This window comes from Neolamprologus multifasciatus, chromosome 8 (genome assembly GCF_963576455.1).
Source record: "Neolamprologus multifasciatus chromosome 8, fNeoMul1.2, whole genome shotgun sequence".
Taxonomy (NCBI): Eukaryota; Metazoa; Chordata; class Actinopteri; order Cichliformes; family Cichlidae; genus Neolamprologus; species Neolamprologus multifasciatus.
In genome coordinates this window covers 23,141,177-23,163,249 of record NC_140446.1, presented here as the reverse complement: position 1 = coordinate 23,163,249, position 22,073 = coordinate 23,141,177, and the positions used below count along the sequence as shown (strand labels likewise).

Here is a 22,073-nt window from a genome sequence, read left to right as displayed (position 1 = left end):
CACATGCCAAGTACTTAACAGTGCCAGTCAATGCTCATCTTATGTGTTTTATGCCTGTCTCCATGATAATAATCAGATCTGTTTGCCACTGGTTTTGGTTAAATGAGCCTCTAAACCTTACTGGCCAAAACAATTTTTTTATTTTAGAAACTGGGATTCAGAAGAATACGTTACTGGATTTATGTTTTGCCAGATTGTGGGATGACAAGTGGAAAGTACTTACTTTGATGATGTGAATGAGCTCCATTTCCAGTTTCCATTGCACTTTTCAGTTTCACTACTGCTTGGAGATTATTCCATAAATTTTCCATGCAGACTATGGTCGACTTTTGAAATCTGCTAGTAACCAAAGCAACTGCATGGAAGTTTTCTGAGCGGGATATATAGCTCTTTCCAGAGGTATACAGTGTATACAGTGCGACTGCTAGCAACCCCTGGCCAACCAGTCAAGGAATACACATTTTTCCCAAGCAAACTGAGCTATCAGCATCAACCTCTAGTAACCAGTCACCAAAAATGTGTAGGGGAATACACCTTTTTTTTCCAAGTGGCAGGTGGTTGTCATATTAACCAAGTGGTCTCTAGGTAACCAAGTGGTGACTAGGGGCTTAGATAGACTTACCAATAACGTTACATTTTTTCAGTCCATGCTGCAGAGCGACTCTCACAGTACTTGTCAGGACATTGTATCCCAAATTATTCTGATGTTCATTGTTACTTTCTAAAATTTATGTTCACTGCGAACATGACTCAGCCGATCTCAGCAGGGTAAACTGTAATCACTGATTGCAGAATTGATTATGGTGCATCCAGATAATTGCTAAGAGTGAAGCCCCTATTGTGTCTATAAAATAGACCTTAATGATGAGAGCACACATTAAGCTACTTTGTGTTGTCTCCTTTTTTTGTTTGTCATTGGTTAAATGGAAGAAAAAGTTATTAATGCTCTCTTTTGAAAGGTATCATGGCCCTTCAAGATTCGGGCAAATCAACATTCATTCTGGTGCTGTGTAAAGCATTTATTCTTTCCATCCGTTCTGAATGGAAGAAAAATTCCATTCAGTGTATATTAAAGTTCAACCTGCAATATAAATATAGACAGAAATTAGTAGGATATATCTTACACTACAGCCTGTATACTAATTGTATCCCAGACAGTAAATATTTTAACACTTTAAAAAAGATTCACTCTTATGACAACTAAGACTTCAGGATAAACATTAACCTAAGATCAAAGCTTTTTAAATTCTCTTTTTCATGGATGCCTGGTCATTGTGCTTCGTTGCTTCTATGCATGGAAGAATGGCTACATTGATCATTTTACTGGATTTACAATCATTTGCACTGCTGTTATTTCTTAATGGTTCCATGCTCAGTTCAAAAGTCTCCATCTGTAATGGTATGGGAGGGCACTACTGCTTATAGATTTGGCAGCTTACACATCTGGAAAGTCACCAACAATAATGAAAGGTATGTATAAGTTTTATAGCAAAATAAGCTGCAATCCAGACATCCTTTTCAGGGAAGACCTTGCATATTTCAACAAGATAGGGTCAAACACCATACCACTGCTAATTAAAAGAGTTTGGGCAAGATTCTGACCTCCTCGCAGTGTGAATGTATGTGAATATTAGATAGAAAGTACTTATGCGTAGTAGTGTTTGCATGAGTTTGTGTGACTGGGGAATGAGGCATGTTGTATAAAGAAATTTGAGTGGTTAAGCAGAATATAAAAGACCTATATAAGAATCAGTCCATTTACCAAACAAACATCAAAAAATGAAAAACATAACAAGGAGAACTGAGGCCTGTTGAGTAGCTGAATCCTATCAGACAAGAATAGGAAACAATGTTCTCCTGAAAGTCCATCAACTGGTCTCCACAGTTCCCAGAGATTTCTAGACTGTTGTTAAAAGAAAGGCGGATGCTACACTTTTTTTTAGATGTGTTGCTGCCATCAAATTCAAAATGATCTTTTTCTTTAAATGGTACATTTTATCAGTTTAAACATTTGATATGCTTTTTTGACATATTGTAATTGCACCTGGAGATGAAGACATTAGGGTCCAGAACAAGCAGACTAGGAGTCACCAAAACCATTATGAAACATTCTCTGGAGACCATGAATGTCAGTCCAAATACTTCTGGAAAGTGATTGCTGTGTGTTACATAGATGTGTTGTGTAACATTATTAAGGCCTGAGGGAGTGAAGGTGAAAGTGGGCTTAACATACAGTTCACTCAGTTTCTTTAAAACAAGGTAAGAAGAGAAACCAAGAGAAAGTAAAAATAACATCATCTTGATTTTTAAGTAATAGTAAATGGACTGGTTCTTACATAGCACTTTTCCACGCTGTCTGAGGATTTGAAGCTCTGTATACAACTTACCCATTCAGACTCATTCATACATGCACTTTTTTACAGCCAACCTTCCGATTAGTAGATAACTTATAACTTGCTTTACCTCCTGAGCTACGGCCAGAGCGTTGTAGTCTTTTCACAATTCTCCCTTGAACAAAGTGGTCTTGACCAATAGTTCTCCAGGCTTTCTTAAGGTCCTTTTTCTTTGTACATTGGCTGCCATTTTCAGAGGATTGTTTCTTTTTGTTTGTTTGTTAAGCCACTTAACTCTGACCTATGAGTCATGAGTCATAAAAAGGCACCAAACTCAAGGATGAACCAGTGTTACACAGAACTGGAAACTTAGCAAAGAAAAAATACAGAGTTTGTTTCCATTTATTTAGCAGAATCTACACAAAAATGTCAAAGATAAAACAGTTTGACAAGCATAACACATTGTTTTTGCTCCAACAAGATGATTCCAAGAAGTGCTATTAGCCAAAAACTTATCACATCCCAGCATGGTGTTCAGTGTGTCATTTGAACAAAATTAAGGAACCTGGATAAGTGGAGGTCCAAAGAAGAAGTGCCAGGCCTAAAAACTAGTAGATATATATATCTGAAAGTAGCATCAATGGAAGAGTAGCTGTTAAGAAGGGACTGAAACCAGGAAAGAAGGCTGAGGTATGCAAAAATGCATAAGAGCATTTTTGGCATAAAAAGAAACAGTGTACCTGAATAGAAAAAGGTACAATAGAACATTATTAGCCATTGATTGGTCACCCCAGAGCATGAACCTCAACATTATTTAAGCAGTGTGGGATCATCTTGGCTGAGTAGACATTCAAAGGCTGCTAACACCCCAAGAAGAGGTTTGAAACGACCTTCAGTGAACCTGGAGAGCTATTCCTTAAGACTACTTAAAAAAATGTTGAAAAATATTTTTCCAGTGTGTTAGAATTGTACAAATCTTGTTTTACCTTGTGTACACAATTTACTTTGTCCCTTTCTGGCATATTTGTCACACTTTCAGATCATCAAATAAATTTTAATATTAGAGAAAGATAACCCGAGTAGATACAAAAAGCCATTTTAAATGATGATTTAAAATGCTATCTGAACTTGTGAAAAATTATTGTCTCTCTTTATTAGCTCATGAATTAACTAAGTAAAGTTTAAAAAAATCTGTTTCACTACTGACAGCCAGGCCTGATTGCTGTCAGACTTACTGATTGAAGAAATCACCTAAACAGGTAATGACATCATACGGCAGGATGGCAGTAGATAAAAACCTTCACCCCATCTAAAAGTAGTTAGTAATCGATAAGCTCCTGCATGATTTGGACTATGTGATGCTGAAAAGTAATGATCCTGACATTAAACCCCAAACCACTGAGATCATAGTGTGTACTGAATGAAGTACTTGTGATACCATTGGCCTTTAGGCTAGAGTTGGTGTAGTGCACTCTACACATAAATAGTATAATAACAACGGATCCCATAGCCTTCTGCTGTAAACAAAAGAAGGAACAATGATCTTTGTAACTAAACTTTGTAAACTAAAAGCAGTATTCAATAATTTTTTTAGCAACTGAATATGAAAGTTGTATAGTATGAACATCATTATGCACGATTTCACAATCAGTGTGTTCTTTTTAAGTGGCTACGTTGAGAAGCTCGTGAAGTGATTTTTAGAATGACAATCAAAGAAAATTCATGTTTTTAGAGCATCAGTTAGATACATTACAGCAAACTCAGTTAATGATTACATTGATTATATTCTTTGTTAACTATTTTACCCCTTCCATTAATCAGTACTATTTGTTTGAGAAGTAGAATTTATAAATGTAGCTTGAAATAAAACTCTGTATCAACAGAGTAAAAACTTTCATGTCTCTGTGCTAAAAATGAAGCTATAACCATTATCCACTTAGCTCATCACACAAAAGAATGTAAGGATATGACAAATAGTCTAAATGTGAAAAAATAAATGAATGCGAGTTAAATGGATAAGTGTGAATTTATAAATGCATGTGTGTGTTTTTAATTCAAGTTATTTGCCACTAAGGTGTAGCTGACTGTAGTTTGTACTTTAAGTGTGGAAATAATTTATAATAGTTAGTAATTCTCTTTATAACACCAGTCATCTTATGCACAAGTTTGTAAATAGGTTGATTGTACATGTCTGTAGTTTGATTTCTTGCCTTTTTCTTCATTTTGTCAAAACTATTCTCAAGTCACTTCAACCTATTTAATATATTATGTAGTGGTTGTTAGAGCCCAATCACGATAGGATTTTTAAGACTGATGCTGATATCAGATCTTTCTTTCAGAACTTTATATGAAATATAAAGATAGTCCCCTAACGTTTGTTATGAATACTTAGTTTTTACTTACGCTGTCCAACTCAGATCAGCTAGTTGTGTTTTTGTGTGTTTCAAACACATGTTCTGAAAATTTGGGCCTTCTGGTGGACAAACTACACAACATCAACATGGTTGAAGAGTTCTTGCATGTTTTCTTTACTTTTTACATTTTAATTCGCCCATTATAAATGCAGATACTAATACATTTCCAAACAGCTAATATTGGACTATTGGTTAGGCTTCAGTTGACGTAAGATAAATAGTGGTGAACAGAGTTTGAAATGTAATTGGTTGACCGTGCTTGAATTCCCAATCACATAACAAATGTAAAGATTGTGCACCTGAGGCTTGATATCTGTGTGCAGCAAAAGCGTTTCTACTCACTACACTTTGAAATTGAATGTGATGAGACCTGGTGTTGAAGATGAAAAAAGAAAAATGTCTGGTGTGATTATGGCTTATGCTGCTGGTGCAACTAGGAGGTCCAGTTGTCAAAATGAGCCAAGCCTCTAAGAAGTTTCCAAGTTAACAGAAGAGCAAACAAAAAGGTCCTACTTTTTGAGAGTTATCACTAGAACCAGTTGCTTGTGCTTAGCCACCAGATTGCTTAAAACTACCAGTTATAATTGGAAAGCAATTGAAGTGGAACAGCAGAGAAAGGGAGCTTCTTTTGTAATTAGCAATCAGGCTGCTCCTGGTATAATTATACACATTATAACCAGTGCCCCCATTAAGTTTAGTGCCGTGGCCCCTGTAATCAGTTTCACTGGCAAAACCCTTCTGCTCATTACGTTTTTCCAGTTAGAAGAAGAGGAAAAACTTCAGTCATACATCTGAGTGTATCAAATCGGTCATTCTTCTTCAACCAACAAGTCAGCCAATCATTTGCATTTTATAGGGTAACTAAAAGAAAATTCTAACATTACATTAAAAAGTTGCTGAAATGTTGCTGCCTTTTAACATATTGAGGTCTAAGTCATCACTGGTGTTAAATCCTGATTCTAACCCTTCCCTTAGGGCTGGGATTAGTATGGAGGTCTTTGATAAACATCATCAGGATCCAACATGGCTAAAAACATGGTGTGAGTTTGGAAATGATCAGTTAGATCATGTAAAGAAGGCCTGGTTGCATTAATGAATGCTGTAGATCTGCTCTTCTTCTTTTTAAGGGTTTCTTTGGCTGTTTTTGTAATGAGTGTATTGTTCTGTATTACCACTGAAATAACTTTAATTTCATTAAATGCCATATTGTTCAACTGGATTTTTAGTTTGGTTCAATTTCTCACTAGGTTTCTTTCTGGCTTCTCTTTAAACCGTAGACATACTGTCATGGGCACAAAGAAATGCAATTTATATTCTTTTAAATTGAGCTTTCTTTTTATATCCTCATAACTTTGTTCCCTCTCCATGGTTATTCCATTGTGCTGCTGACTGGGGACTCGGTTTGAAAGCCGGTGCACTCAGAATAAATGGCATTTCTGTCATGAAAGCTTTAAAAGTAAGTGCAGATAGTTTTTGACTGCCGATCTGAAAGTGGCAAGAAATCACATTTAGGCAAATGGATAAAATGTGTTTGAGTGTGTCAGACCGGTTATAGTGTAGATGGAAAATAGAAGGGCATCTTTTTGATGAGTAAGAAATGATCATTTGTCTCTTTCAGTCACTTGATTGCTGCAAAGCTTGGATAGTTCAACACAAATAAGACAAAACCTTTTATCTCCCAGGATTCTAGTCAACTTTGGCATTGTTATACAAACCTGACAATGCTTGATAAGCACCTCTACATAACTTCAACAGGGGTCTCCAAGACAAAAAAAAAGTGCTTCAGCAACTTTTCAGTGATGCACAATAGAAGCTGAATATGCGTTGTGTACACACACATTAAGCTTGAAAAGATGCACTGCTGTGTGCTGCTCTCTCTGTCTGGACTTTGACAGTTTATACAAACACACTGTGATCTGGAGTGAACAATGCGTTCAGGGTCAATTACCTAAGAAGGTACTGAATACTGGACAATTAAATACAGTGACAATGGCAGCATACATATCCACACATGCACCAATAAAACTTGGGGAACTTCAAAAGAATTCAATTGCAGTTTTAAGTGCTGTTAACATTGATGTTCACTGGTTAATTATTATGCACCATTTGTTACTGAAGATCTTCAGACTGGAGTGTTGTGTCTTGATGTTATGAATGATCAGAGAAATGCTTCAAATAGGCAATTCAGGTGACCTGAAAGAATTTGAAAAGATCAGTGTCACTGCCACCAGAGTTTCATCTGCCATACTGCGACAGAAAAGAAAAGAAGCAATAAAATGAAACCAACTAAAAAATCTCCATAAGATAAATCTGATATTAATAAATGATAGCCTCTATATACGGAACAGGATTAGGGCCACTGGAAAAAAAATCTGTGAAAAAAGTCGGAAATCTGAGATTAAAGTCAGAATTCTGAAAAAAAAAGTCAGAATTCTGAGAAAAAAGTCAGAATTCTGAGAAAAAAGTCAGAATTCTGACTTTTTTCTCAGAATTCAGGAAAAGAAGAGGGAAAAAAAAGACATGCCCACTTTTTTTCCCCCCAGTGGCCCTAATCCTCTTCCGTATCTATAGGTCACACTGTTTTGGATTTTATAAAACAGCTCTTGGGATTGAAGATTTTTAATGGAAAGATTTTGATTGATAGTTTTGTTTTATAACTTTCTTTCTGCCAAGTTTAAATTTATGTCTTGATTGGCTTACACGGACAGCTTTACAGTACTGTGCAAAAGTCTTGTCATCCATTATTTCTTTAAAATGGAAAATTGGTGCATTGATTTATTAAAAACATACAAACATGATGCAGGTTGTGGGAAACGAGCATTTGTACAATTCTGGTGAGTTGAAAGTCAATATTTGGCATCATCATCTTTATTTAGCATAGCCTGAACTGTCTTGGGCAAGCTTTCTTTTAATTTCTTTACACAGTATTCAGGAATAGCTCTCCAGACTTCTTGAAGGATGGGATGTTGGCTTCCTTTTGTGCCATTCTCTGTCAAGATGATCTTACACTGCTTCAATAATGCTGAGGTTGTGGCTCTGGGGGCATCGCTCTATGACTGAATGTGTTCCATCATGTGTGTTTTTCTAAAAAAAAAAAAGTTATCTTGGTGTGGTTTTATCAGTTGGTGTATTGGCGTTGTATGAGTGATGAAAATCTGAGAGTACTCTTCTGTGTTGATATGCCGATCAATTTTAACAGGATCCCCAACAACACTGTCTGAAATGCAGCTCCAAACTCTGATAGAACTTCACTGTGTTTTACAGATAGCTGTAGACACTCACTGTTGTACCCATTACATGTTGACAATGATTTGAACCAAAAATGTCAAATTTAGAGTCATCACTCCATAACACCTGTTGCCACCGATTTTTCACCCCAGTCTTCATGTTTGGCATACCTGAGTCTTTTCTCCCCATTTCTCTTTCTTAAGAATGCTTCTTGGAAGTCACCCTTCCACTCACAGCATTTCTGATAAGGCTTCAGTGAACAGTAGATGGATCAACTGGGTTTCCTTTTGGACATTTGTTGCTTAAATATGCAGAGTTTTTGATAAGTAGTTCTTTTTGCCTGTCAACCTATGTTTAACATATTGTAACACTTTAACAGTTGGTTATTTGCTAAATCATCAGTTACAGATATACACAACACTAGTTCATCCCTTGAGTTGAGTGCAAGGATTTACTGTTGCAAGGACCGGACTGAAAATGAGTAAAAAAGCAGCCAAAATCCAAAGAACTTTGAAAGCGCTTCTGAACACCTGAAGAACTATCACTTAAGACCACTAAAAAAAAAAAGCTTACAATAACGTTTGGCTCCTGTGAAAAACCTTAAGAGAAGCCTGGAGAACTATTCCTGAAAACTACTTCAGGAAATGACAAGAAAACTTGCCTCGGAGTGTTCAGGCTGTGTTGAAGGATTGAATTGCCCTAAATAATTTATTTCCATGGATTTCCGTGTAGTATATGTTTATACATGTTTCAGTAAATCACTTCATCATTTCCATTTTCCTAACAAAATATAAAGAATTGAGGGGTGACTCATGACTTTACAGCACTATAGGGCATCCTCCATCCTTTTCCTTTTTCCTCTAACCTGACAGCATTTTTGGACTGAAAGCAAAAGTACACAAAAATCCAAGCTTCATATTCTTCTTCTTTTTTTAAATTTCCCCTTTGCCCTCTTTTTCTGTGTATTTCAGGTAATGCTGGCTGCTTCCTATTGGTCATTGCTGGCACCAGCCATCGACATGGCGGAGGATTCTGGGAAGTACGGCTCATTTGCTTTCGTGCCTGTGGCTGTAGGATTTACACTGGGGGCCGCGTTTGTTTACTTCGCTGACCTTGCCATGCCCTTCCTGGTAGGAACTCTGACACATACAGTATTCTATGTTTCCTGAAGAGCACAAAAGATACTCTTGTGGTGATGTGAATGTAGCAGGGGCTGATTAATTCTTAATGTCTGCTTATATGTATTCACGGTCACTTTTCAAAGACTTATCACCACGCACGGGAGCAAGCTATTGATAATTCATGAGGGAAAGAAGAAGAAATGGAGGACATACTGTGGTGTGAATGTGAAGAATTGAGTTCCATGCAGAAATAAACAGAAACACCCACTTAACCTACATAGGGCATATCTGAATTTGAAACCTTGAGGACAAGGTCAGTGAGGTTAATACAGATGAAATTTCTATGAGGGTATAGAGTAGCATTGCAGTTTTCTTATAATTAAAGTATTGAAATTTAGTACATGCATACAGATATTCTATGATACAATAGCAGAGAACAGAGCTTTCTACTCAGGAAAGAGTTGAATCTTGGCACAGATTTGCCACCCATCTTCCTTTGAGAGGTCTGCAGAAATGCCTAATGTTACCTGAGGCAACACGTAGTTGTTAAAAGGACCAAGATTGTGTTTTGTTCCACTTTGCCTGCACTGGTCTTTTGTGTGGTTTAGATAATAGCATAATTGCTGCTGAGAGCAACTGCTGGTTGAAGAATAGAAAACATGACAGAGAAAATGAGTTTGGGCCAAAGCTAGTAGAATGCATCTCGGAGGATTAATCAATATAAAGTTCTTTGTTGCCTGCTTGGGAACTTTTGTAGATGATAGCTTTTGAAATACTTCACTGTTTGCATATTGATACACTTTTTTTTTTTGCCAAAGGCCAGCACACCTGTAAGCCTGATAGACCCAAGAAAAGAGCTTGTGTAACGTAACCATGAAAAACAAATCAAAGCAATATCATGGAACTGTGGTTCCATAAATGGAGACATTACCCTGACATTTATTAATTACAGTTTCTTTCAGACTATGTTATTTGCATGCTTTTTTCCATAGACAAATTATAAGCTTATTTTTTCTCATTTTTTTCTACTTCTTTCAATGGTATATAAATGACTGACACCTCAGTCAAAACAAACTTTAAGCTAACTTTTTAGCTAACTTTTAGGCTTAATAAAACTTTAAATGGGTAAATATAGAAATGGGTGATTTTAAAATGGGAGCTTAAATCATTTTTGGAGCTAGCGTCAAGTTGCCATTAAAGGAATTGGATTTTTTGGAGCTTTCAATACTAGGAGTGCACTGAGCATAGATAGAGGAGGTAGATAAAGAAGAGATGCACCCCAATCAGCCACAACATTAAACCACTGACCTGTGAAGTGAATGATATTGATCATCTCGTTAAAAGCCAGTGTTCTGCTTGACAGCTCCGGGTTCTGGCATTCAAGTGATTATCGCTTTGACATGTACAGCCCACCTAAACTTTGGCAGAGCAAGCACTATCCCGCGTTGGATCGACTCTCCCAGATGGCAGTGGCCCCACCCGCGGCAGATCCCATCATGCTTAAAACTGCTGGAGAACAACTCGAGAAACATGGCAAAGGTGTTGACCCAGCCTAATAACTGCCCAGATTGCAGCTTGAATGAGTGTCAGCAAGACATTTGGAAACAGACTTGATCCACTTGGCTATTGTCTTTATGCTTTAGCCTTCTTTTAGTCTTCGTCCCAAGAAGAATAGATTCACAGAATAAGTTAAATTCACACAAGTGTGATGTTTAGGACAGGAAAAGGTGTTCAAATAACTTCAGTCCAACAGATTTATAATGATGGAAAGGTTAATTCTGTAGGTGGTTTGTCATTTATTACTTTCTCAACTCAGCCTGTTTCTCAGCTTTCTTCAAAAGAAACAGAGAGAATATGAACATGTGTAAAACATTGACAGAGATCTGCAAACCTCTACAAATTACAACAGAGCTGATCTGTACAGCTGAACTTTTAATAACGATCCTTTAACCCTTTCCAAAAACGCCCATGTCTTGTTAATGCAGATTTTTGCAATCTCTAATGATACAAAAAACAGGTCTGAGCCTTCAGACATGCGCCAGCACAGGAATGTGGAGTGACAGTAGTGGAGTGGGGAGATGTGGGATGCAGCCACAACAGTCAGAGCAGCAGAGAACAGCTGTTGCCTTAAGCTCCTGCAGTCACACCAGGACAGAAGCAATCACTTGAATTACATATGAAGGAGTGCATAACGTCGCTGTCATGCACACTGATATAAGATGACACGCACTCGCATAAACACAGCGTACACGCATATCCCGGTGAGGATGACGAACAGTGAAAGCGAGGGTGATGAAAAGCATGCGTTCAAACATTTGGTTGTGCGACTTTGATCAAATCTACGATGCACATTTGAAAATGTAGAAAACACACAAGGGTTGTATTTTTAGGGTTTGATATTAAGACCATCAGTTAAGTTCAGATTTCATAACCTTCATTCAGTTATCAGCAGAGTTGTGTCATTGTGCAGGATAAAGCTTGACTGTTGTTGCGTGGCGTATTTGAACTTCATAATCCGATATTAAAACCTGGCAACTTGATGTGAGGGAAAGGTAATGAAGTTAGGGACCATCTCAATACTAAGAAATCAGGGAAGAGTAATAGGCTGTATATAAATGATAGACATAGCCTCTGGGTTGGAAAATGGAAGCCACTGTGGAAGCACCTTAAAAGGCTTCAAACCTTCATTCTGTCAAACGGTGGATTGTATAAACGTCTACTGCAAAACAACCCAAAGCTCCCTTGATCTATGGCGTCAGTATGTTTTCCTAATGGATTTTTGTTCTTAAGAGATAGCATACCTTGTGAATGAAAGGCCAATACTATTCTTCGCTTTCTAAGGGAGATCCACCCTCCAGTTTTTGCAAAACCACTCAGGCTTCACGAGAGGATTGTGGCCAATTGGTGATGTCATCTTTCAGATACAGCCTGCAGAATAAATGAGGGACATTAGAGAGCAGTTTTTCTAATTTTCTTGTTTGTGCAAAAAAAGAAAAAATGCAAATGGTTACGACAGGACAGTAGTATAACACTAATGAGGTTAGGGTTTTTACTTTGAAAATTGAGCAGTTAAATGGCAGATATGACTGGACTTCCTGTTCTCCTCACCTGCTGTGTGCAGACCGACACATTGTCCCATTACTGCTACTGCAACTCCTTTTGTTTTAGGATCATTTAATGGTGGTGAACGCTCCCATCCTAAATCAAATGAGATAAATGTTTCTCTTCCTGGAGGAAAAAAAATCGTTTCTATAAGACCAGGACAAAAAGCAATTACTGCTTGGGAGAAGAGAAAAAAAAGAAACACCTAATGTTATAATTTACTGCCTGTCTTTCACTCCATCACTTCACCTCTTCGCATTTCAGCAGGGGCTAATTGGGCTGCTGACCTTCCTTTCTGTAAGCCACCCATGCAGCAGTTTAATACCTGTACTCCACTGGTAGTCTTAGTAATAGGGCAGGTACAGCAATGGGCAAACAAAAACATTTTTCAGAGCTTCAGCAGGGACATGTTTGTGAAAAGAGTTCAGAGCTGTAAAGAATTTTTAATCTGTTGTATTCTCGACACACCATAACACACAGAGTACATTGTAAACTGTAGATAGCGATCAACTAGATAACTCTTTTATGCACTTGGAAACAACATGAAATACATCCTGGTGTTCTCCCAAGAACACCTTTATAATCTGGTCCTATCTCCTGCTGTAAGACTTCTGATGCATATATGTGTTCTAAGGTGGGCTCATCAAACTCTTGACAACTTTACAAACCTGCTTGTGGAAATGCAAATTCGAGAGATTTGCTAAAGCTTAAACTTAATTTAACACTTCCTAATTACCATGTAAGACGACCTGCTGTGTTCGATTTGTGGGCGAGTTTTCTCTACAAACGTGGTCCCTAATTTCACATCATTAAATCCAGGAAATTAGCAGGTGGGTACACAGCGTCCCTGCCAGTGTTAGTATGAGCGTCAAGGGACCCAAAATAGATAGAAAATGGTTACTCATGGAACTATAAATACTAAAAAAAAACCTTTTGCTAAAGCAAAGTGCTAGATAATTAGGTAGTGGGCATTCAAAAATCAGACATGGTGAGTGTTATTTCACATTTGAGTGGAATGGAAGACGGTGTTGAACAGCAGCTGTGATGCTGCCTGTTCTTTTTTAACTTCAGGTTTTTTTGTCAAATCTGGTCTATCGGAAAACAGATTAAATAAAAAACCTGAGTGTTGAACCCTTCAGTAAGATCTGGGGGATCATGAATGCAGTGGTTGAGTGGTTGTTTTGGATTAACTTGTCCTCTTAGATGGTGGGGCACTGATAGTAAATGGAAAGTTCTTCAGCGTGATCACCCGTGATCACCGTTTGATGAAACGTCTTGATGCTGATGGGACTTGTGTTTTCCAGAATCCCATTCACAGAGCATGAAGGGTCAACGAGTGGTTTGATGAGTATGAAAATGCCCTGGCCTCTACAGTCATTAGATCAGATAGTGGACAGTTGACAGCAACTTTCCCTTTCAATAAATGAGGGAATATTTTTTGGAAGAATGTTTTCATTGAATCCTTTTTTAAAACTAGAATTTGAAACTACTGAGATTAATAGTCTCTTTTGTGAGTGTCCTTCACCCAGATGGGAAGCAGTATGTAGTGTCATATTAGATGTCATTAACCCTCATAAGACTGGCAACCTGCCCAGGATGTACCCTGGCTTGTACCCTATTGTAGCTGAGAAAGGCTCGAACCCTACGTAACCCTGATAAGAATAAGTGAAAAAGGATGGACGGGTGGAGAAGAAACTGTAGCTGCGAGAGAAAAGAGCATGCAGGTTCAAACCTAGAATAGTGCAAGTGAGCTTTCATGCTGCTTCTTTGCCTTGCTAATTGTGTTTGATAGTCTTAAGTGATGAGGGATTAAGTTGGCAGCATGTGGTGGTCCAGTACCCTAAAACATGTTTTTGAGTCTGTCAAACTGAATGTTGTGAACAGTATTGGTGTAAACTGCCCCACATGCCTGGACTGTTATGTCTTTAGCAAGTAAAGGTTTGGAGTTTCAGTCTGCAAGTGTTTAAAGCTATGTTTTTAGCAGTTTCTAGTAGTTAGCTCGACCGTCTGTCTTGCTGTTCCTGTTGTTCAATCTTACTGTAAGATGGACAGACTGCAGGATCTTTGAATGTCTTGGCAGTCATTTGTCTTCTGTTGATCTCAACATACATAGAACCACAAGTGGACTTTTATTACGTATCCTTTTTGACTTTTGACGTTTCACCTCTCTCGGATGAGAGGTGAAACGTCTTCAAGCAACTTAAAGAAGTCCAGATGCTTTTCTTTGCAAGCTCCTTTGACTACGATGACCTGGATGACTGAGAACCTTCACAGACTTTTTGACTTTTGTTTTCTTAAACCGTTACATTTCTCATTTTATTCTTCATGGGCATTTTTATTTCTTATTCTCCAGTCTCGTAGTTTCTCCTCAGCTCCCTGAAGCTCTCCTTCATTTTCATTTTATCACATATTCGCACTGCTAGTTCAGCCCCCCTCCAACGACTGGCACCATGGTGACAGTAGTGGAAATGTTGGGCAATAGTAATAGCTTGCAGGAAATCAACTAGGAACCCGTGGGGGGCCATCCATGTTTGGACAGCTGCTGCTGGCCTGACTTTTACTGGCTCTTCAACAAACACGGAAGCTGAATAAGAAGAACAACTGGGAAAGGGTAAGATGGACACAGAGGGGGGGGTTTGGGCTGACAGGGAGAGAACGATGACGGTGATAAGGGATGGGAACAGGGTGACGATGGTTAAGAGGAGTGACGTTGGCAGACAGCAGGAAGGACCTGACAGAGCCTTTCAGCTTGGTGATAAAACCAAATGACCAAGACAGCGTAAATCTGTTCCAGTAAGACATTTTTCTTCGCATGCATCTTCGCTTTACACCTCTTCAACTAAAGGAATATGAAGGGCATGATTAATAACTGAGTTTCTAAGAAGAAATTGTTTTCAGAAGCATGTAATGCAGGTTCAGTGTTTATTCATAAACCCTCTGTGGGTGGATTGTTTTTGTTCCATCAAAAAAGCACGAGCTGGAATAATGAAAGCCATAAACCTCCACACCTGCCAAGTAATTGCTGAGTAATTAGTATTAGATTAAAAGAGATGGTGTTATTGCTGCAGATGTCCTGAAGACAACACATCTGATTTCATTATTTATTGATTTATTTGACATTAAATTTCTTTCTCAGCCCGGACAATCACTGCTACAAGCACAATGCACCAGGTTAAGTGTGTCTGAGCAATGAGTGCAAACCAAAGAGCAACCGGGTCCGCCAGCTTCCTCCCACAGTAGAAAAAAATCAGTTTTCAGTTAACTGGTGTTTCTAAACTGGATTTACTTGAATGTGAATGCAGGGAGGATGAAATAAATGTATGTTAAATGGTGACTTGTAGTCTAGGAATAAGTCTATCCTATTCCATGTTTTGATTAGGGATTATATACAGCTTTCATTATTCCATCCTTCCAACCATCCCTTGTGAAATAAGAATGCGGAATTGTTTTCTATTCTTTATAAGAGCAATGACACAAAATAATGAATACGGCAATATATCATCCCATTATCCCTTTAGATAGCTTATCAATACTCTGGTGGTACTGTTCTTGGTTGTGGTGCCAATTATGAAATACATGAGGACAACTGGAAGTTTATTAATTTGTTGTGAAGAACAAACTCACAAAGGGAAAATGACAGAAAGCTAATCACAGGGCTAATTAGGTGAACTGGCACATTATTAGATTTGAAAACAATGATATTATGTAACCACGGTGATAAAGCACTACATTACTGTGCAAATATTTATATATTTTTCTAGGAAGCTGGGAAATGTGTGCATCAATTTATTGAAACATGTGCAAACGTACATGGGAATGCAGTATCGAAGGCACAAACAGTTCTGTCGAGCTTGAAAGTCTATATTTGGTCACTATGATCCCACAATGATTCAGTAATGTTGAGGTCCGGGCTCTGGGGAGGCCAGTCCTTGACCAATAGTGTTCTCCTGTGTGTTTTTCTATCCAGATATGGTTTTACTGCATTGTCTGTGTGTTTAGGATCATTGTCATGTTGATGCCAATCAGACACTTTCCAGTAGGGCTGTGCGATATGACCAAAATCTCATATCCCGATATAAGAATTCTATCGTCCCGATAACGATATAAATCACAAAAATGTAACATTTTCTGTAAATTCTGTGAATCTCGGGCAGCTCGACTTGCGGTAAGTGTTTCCAGCTGCGCGTCATGCAGCTGGAGTAACCGATTCATGAAACAATACATTTTTAGACATAAGTTGTAACGGCCGCCGTTTTCTTTGTGAGTATTTATTACACAGGGTGCTGCGGGGAAAAGCCTGTTCTAACGTTTGAATCTAAGGTTTATTTTTTAGCACCTGGCAGCTCTTTTTTAATTCTCATCCGTAAATAATCTGCTCTTTCACGTGATTCATTTTATTTTGAAAAGTCTCAACTAAGGATGGGTATCGTTTAGGTTTTATCCGATACCGGTGCCAAACCGGTACTTTTGAAACGGTGCCGGTACTTAAACGGTGCTCGAACCGGTGCTTAAACAATGGAAAAAACACAAACTTTGTCCAAAAACCTCTCATGTTTAACTGTTTTCCACTTTTTATTTGGTCATTTTAGCCTTTTTGGCCAGGGTGAAGGGAGTATCTGCCATCAAACAAGAAAACAGCCGCATGTAACTACGATGGTGTTTGCTAGTTCACCTTACATGCATTAATGTAATAACGTGGTTAGCCTACTCAACGTAAATTACACACGAACAACATTAAGCTACTCACGCAGTGTAGAACAGCTGCTGCTGCCATCGTCATCCGTCATCATCCGTCATCATTTCTGCTACACTGGCAGGGCTAGGGGCCAGGACTCTCCTCTTCGGGTTTTTGGGGGATGTTGCTAACTCCGGGTCCGATAACAGGCACCACACCCGCAGTAGATGTGCTTGATGTGAGGTCTCGCAGCAAGCTATCAAATATGGCGCATTTTTCGGCTTAAAAAAAAAAAACGCGTCGCCTGGTGTTTCATCGGATTTGAGGTGTTACTTCCTTTGACAGTATCACAGTATCAGCTTAAAGCACTTGTTGCAGGCTGCTGAGTTTGCATATTTTGCTGTGAAGTACAGCCAGACTTTTGACCGCTTCGCCTTGGACATTTTTAATCTGTAGCTCTGCTCTAAAAGAACGTACGTACCTGGGCCCGCCTACTATCCTAGGAAACGTAAAATGATTGGCTAGAATTCAAAGTGTATCACAGCTCAGGAAAAAAAAAAGCACCGAAATGTGCGCTGCTTTTCGGTCTGGTTACTACCGTTTATGTCAGAACCGGTGCCATGCCCATCCCTAGTCTCAACAGGATCTTGAGCTTTATTGTGAAAGGTTTATGTGGTACATAAACAAGCGGACACGCGATGGTGTTACCATCGTTGTTGCTAACCACAACGCATAAAAACAGGCGCTTGTCCATCAGCAGTGTGGTTATATTAAATATAAAAGAAAGAGAGAACTTTAAGAAATTAATATAGCCACTACAGTGACCATCAAAACGATGAAAAAATATTGCCTTAAACGGTTTATTTTGCGACACCACGAAACAAACAATAGCATAAAATGAAACGTTAGACGTTTTTATATCGTCATCCGATATATATCGTTATATCGAACGGCCCTATTCTCCTGTGTGTTTTTCTATCCAGATATGGTTTTACTGCATTGTCTGTGTGTTTAGGATCATTGTCATGTTGATGCCTATCAGACACTTTCCACATGGTATTGCATGGTGGATCAGATCCCTGAGATAGCAACAGCACACCATGCAGAGATAGGCCAGGTTTTTTGTGTTTGTAATAACTGTTAGTGAATCACATTCTTGTTGCAAAAATATGATTTTATGCCAGGAAAACTGTGTTGTCTTTTGTATTTTTCACAAATTCATCTGAAGAAATGGGAACAATGATATGCTGTTGTGACAGGCTGCTAGTAACACAAAACTGTCTAATGATACAATTTAAAATTGGTTCTTTGCTAAATTGTCTGTGTAGACACAACACTGGTTCACCCCTTGAGTTAGGTGCCTTTTTATGCTTTAATTATTCATAGTGAGTCAGTGTTAAGGGACTTAACAAACAAACAATCAAAAGCCATTCCTCTGTAAATGATCAGGTCCAATAACAGTTACAAGAAAGCCTCCTTCCTTGAAGGAAACATGTAAAGAAATGAGGTGTGGTTCAAGACTCTTTCACTTTATTGCCTCTGTTTTTTGGGGGGGTTATGTCCTCTACTTGAGTCACTCCAACATCATGACGTGTTTATGATTGTCTTGTGGTGGACTGAGTATCACTATCATGGTAATCCTACTGTGATAATATAACAGTGTTTTACTCTGTGGGTTCATGGATTTTGATCCAAAGGGTTCATCTCAGTAACATCACCTTACCTTGCACTATTTTTCATGGAAGTCTTACTTTGCCGTGTCGTGTCTAAAACTCTTCCACTTTTTCTTGTTCTCGACTCTGTGTATGAGCCTTGCTCTTCTGCCCTCAGTCTGAAACCAGTGTATAGAAACTGACCTGACCTTATGTCAGTAAGAACCTATGATTACAAATCACCTGTTTTTGCTTTCTCCTGAGTTTTATTAGTAGTTGGATAAACACAGAAATGGAAGTCTTGAATTCAGTTCTACTAAAGCTCTTGTCAGTTTTTGTCCATCTTTTGTCCTTTGGTTGAAGGCTAAGAGAGAAGAAATGTTATGGGAGCAAGTCATTGCAGGATTACATGGTTTTAGAAAGCAGTGGCACTTGACCTTGAAAGAATTGATGGAGTTTAAGGCAGGATAAAGAGAGCAAGAGTATTAAGAAAAGGAGCAGAGCATTTCTGTTCCATTTTCACTCATTGGTTTTCAAACTCTCGCATGTGCTTCTCTAACAATACACGTGAAGAGCCAGCATGAACACATCCATGCTCACAGGTGTACACACGGGTGATCACACACACAAACTACACCCTTTTTGGCTCCTACCTCAAAGCACACTGTGTGATCTTACGTGCTGCACAATAATGTTTAATATTTAGTATTTACTGTCATATTCCCATATATCAGGGGAGTCCAAACTTTTTTCACTGAGGGCCACATACATAAAAATATAGGAGGGGCTGGGCCACTTACTAGAAAATAGGTATATAACCTTAACTTTAGTGTATTAAAGTTAGAAAAATCACTTACAAGTGGTCGAATATATTATATTGTTGAATATAATTAAAGACAAAACTGCCTTCATCACAGCTTTCCATAAATGGATCTTTATTGATTTATTCAGAAAAAGCTTTGGTAGCTCATTCTCAGAACAGCAGCCTCAGATTTCTTCTTAGACAGAAGATTTACAGCACAGAGAAAAAACAATAAAGGGGAAAATGGGAAGGGCACATTTCAAGTTTGTTATTTAAGTTATTAGGCTTAGCAACTAGAGATGGACCGATCCGATATTACGTATCGGTATCGGTCCGATACTGACCCAAATTACTGGATCGGATATCGGCGAGAAATAAAAAATGTAATCCGATCCATTAAATATCAAAAAAGCACCTCACAAAACTTGCTACGCGGCGTAACTCCGCTCATAACCGTAGCACTTAGCAGCAGTGTGCATCACGTGATAGAGCGGCTGTGTGTATTTGTAGCCTTGCTACCAAACCAGCATTTCATCTATGAGGAAGTTTTCCCAGAGAGAAGTAAAGCAAGTGTGTAAGTTCATCTCTGAATGTCTGTAAAGCGTTCCCACGTTAAGCTTAACAACCATACCTGGAGCGACTGCCTCTCTCTCTCTCTCTCCTGCTGCTTCAATCGTGAAACAGCTTAATGATCAGCTGATCGGCTTTTCTGTCGCGAGTCCGTCTCTCTTCTTAGTTTTTGGCCCACTTCTCACCAGAAAGAGGAAACCAACGTGGAAACCACGTTTAAGCTTGATAAGCTGTTGTTAGAATTTATTTAATATTACTTTCTACACCAGGATCTTTTTCTACGTAGCTGACGGCTGGTAATTGTGCAGGGGCGGATCTAGCAAAGTTTAGCCAGGGGGGCCGATAGGGCATGAACAGGGAAAAGGGGGCACAAAGACATACTTTTCTTTCTTATTCTCATTTAAAATGTCTAGTTTTTAATAAATAATTATCTGACTCTTACACCCAAAGTTTTAATCTTGTGTAAAATATATAGAAGTCCATTACTGTATATAGTAACTGTTAAGTCTAATATACCCTAGTAAGCTATAGTACTTTTTCCTTTGGGAAGATACCATCTGTGCAGTCTGCAGTTCTGTTGAAGAAAGATGTTGAATCTATTTAATTATTCTTGAAAAATAATTTATTTTTGTGCATTTTCCCCCTGCATCAAATTAAATTTGATTACATCGATTAAGCATCATGAGGTGGAGGGTGGTTCCCTATTTTTTATTTATTTTTTGCTGGGAGTTTGCAACCCTATTAGTTAGGTTGCTTAAAATTTCTTCTAAGTACTCTTTAAAATACCAGAATAGGGAGGATGGAGCAGGTTTAACTTTATTAGATTGATCAGTGTTGCTGAACTATGACATATTTTGGACGCAGTGTATTTTTTACATACAGGTATAACAGAATAGCTTTAGTGTTGTTATTTATTTAAACTTGAGTATAAACTTATACAAAATGCAGCAAGATATTAAAAAAACGTTTTGTTGATTAAAAAACACACTATATCGGATTCATATCGGTATCGGCAGATATCCAAATTTATGATATCGGTATCGGTATCGGACATAAAAAAGTGGTATCGTGCCATCTCTATTAGCAACACACCTATTAACGTTCGTTTGAAACTGTTATCAACATTAACAGACTGGACTGGACTTAATAACAGGAGTGCATATAATTTTAGTAAATTATTCTGGTCAGTATCAGCTGCGCTGGGTATGTAAATCGGGACATCCAGCCGCGGTGCTGATCGCCACTCGTGCCAAAAATCCAGACAAATGTCACTTGATCAAGGAGCAAATCTGCATCAGATGAGATCAGCTGACTTTGCGTGTACGTGGGCAGTGCACAGCGGTGTGTACTCTGTGTGTTAACAAGAAAAGCGCATATAAGAAAGTGGTGTGCAAAAGCAGGGTAGTGACAGAATTGATGCGCATTATTGATATTTGAAGCATGTGTACCTGCACATTAACACACGGGTACTGTGGAATATATTTTTTACTCACCTAAAGTGCTCGTCCACTCCCCGCAAAAAAAAAATAGCAGCTGTGCGGTGTCTGTGGCATCAGTGCTCTCATCGCATGCGATGGAGTAAAGATCAAAAGCACAGCTTTATCAGACAGTTGCAGTGTTGGCTGACAAGTCTTCAACAACTGGATTTCTGGACATGCTGACGTTGTTGACGGGCGCATTATTTCGGTGACTTTAACGAGGCCGTGTTTTATGAGGTCTCCATCTGAAAAAGGCTTGCCATGTCTTGCGATGAGTTGGGCGACCTCATAGCTGGCTATTGTAGCCTTTTCCTGGACCTTTTGAGCACAAAAAAATCACTGTTGCTTACCCCGCAGGAGAGCTACCCTTTGCTTTAATTTCTGCTCTCGCTCAGCACTGTAGGATGCATAGGCCTGATGTTTGGTTTTATAATGACGTCGTACATTATACTCTTTCATAACTGCCATAATTTCAATGCAGATCAAACAGACACACTTCCCCTTGAATTCTTTGAAGAAATATTCACTCTCCCACCATGTCTGAAATTTTCTGCATTCACTTTCTACCTTTCGCTTCTTTGGTTCTGCCATGTTTAGTAACTAACTTGGGCTAAATTTCTTCTGTGATTGTCCTTTTTGGTGGAGCAACTGCCTCGATCAACAGTAGCTCCCCCTGGTGTTAAAACTAAGAAGTGCAA

The 22,073-nt window shown here is 38.5% G+C and overlaps 1 protein-coding gene across 2 annotated transcripts in view; it reads left to right on the top strand.

The window, feature by feature from the left end:
• slc39a11 (solute carrier family 39, member 11) overlaps nt 1-22,073 on the top strand; it is a 186,505-nt gene that overhangs the window by 26,298 nt on the left and 138,134 nt on the right. For both annotated transcript variants that reach the window (XM_085170430.1, XM_085170429.1), the window contains exon 4: nt 8,947-9,105. In XM_085170430.1, the coding sequence (XP_085026556.1) occupies nt 8,947-9,105 (159 nt within the window). The remainder of the gene's footprint in view (nt 1-8,946; nt 9,106-22,073) is intronic.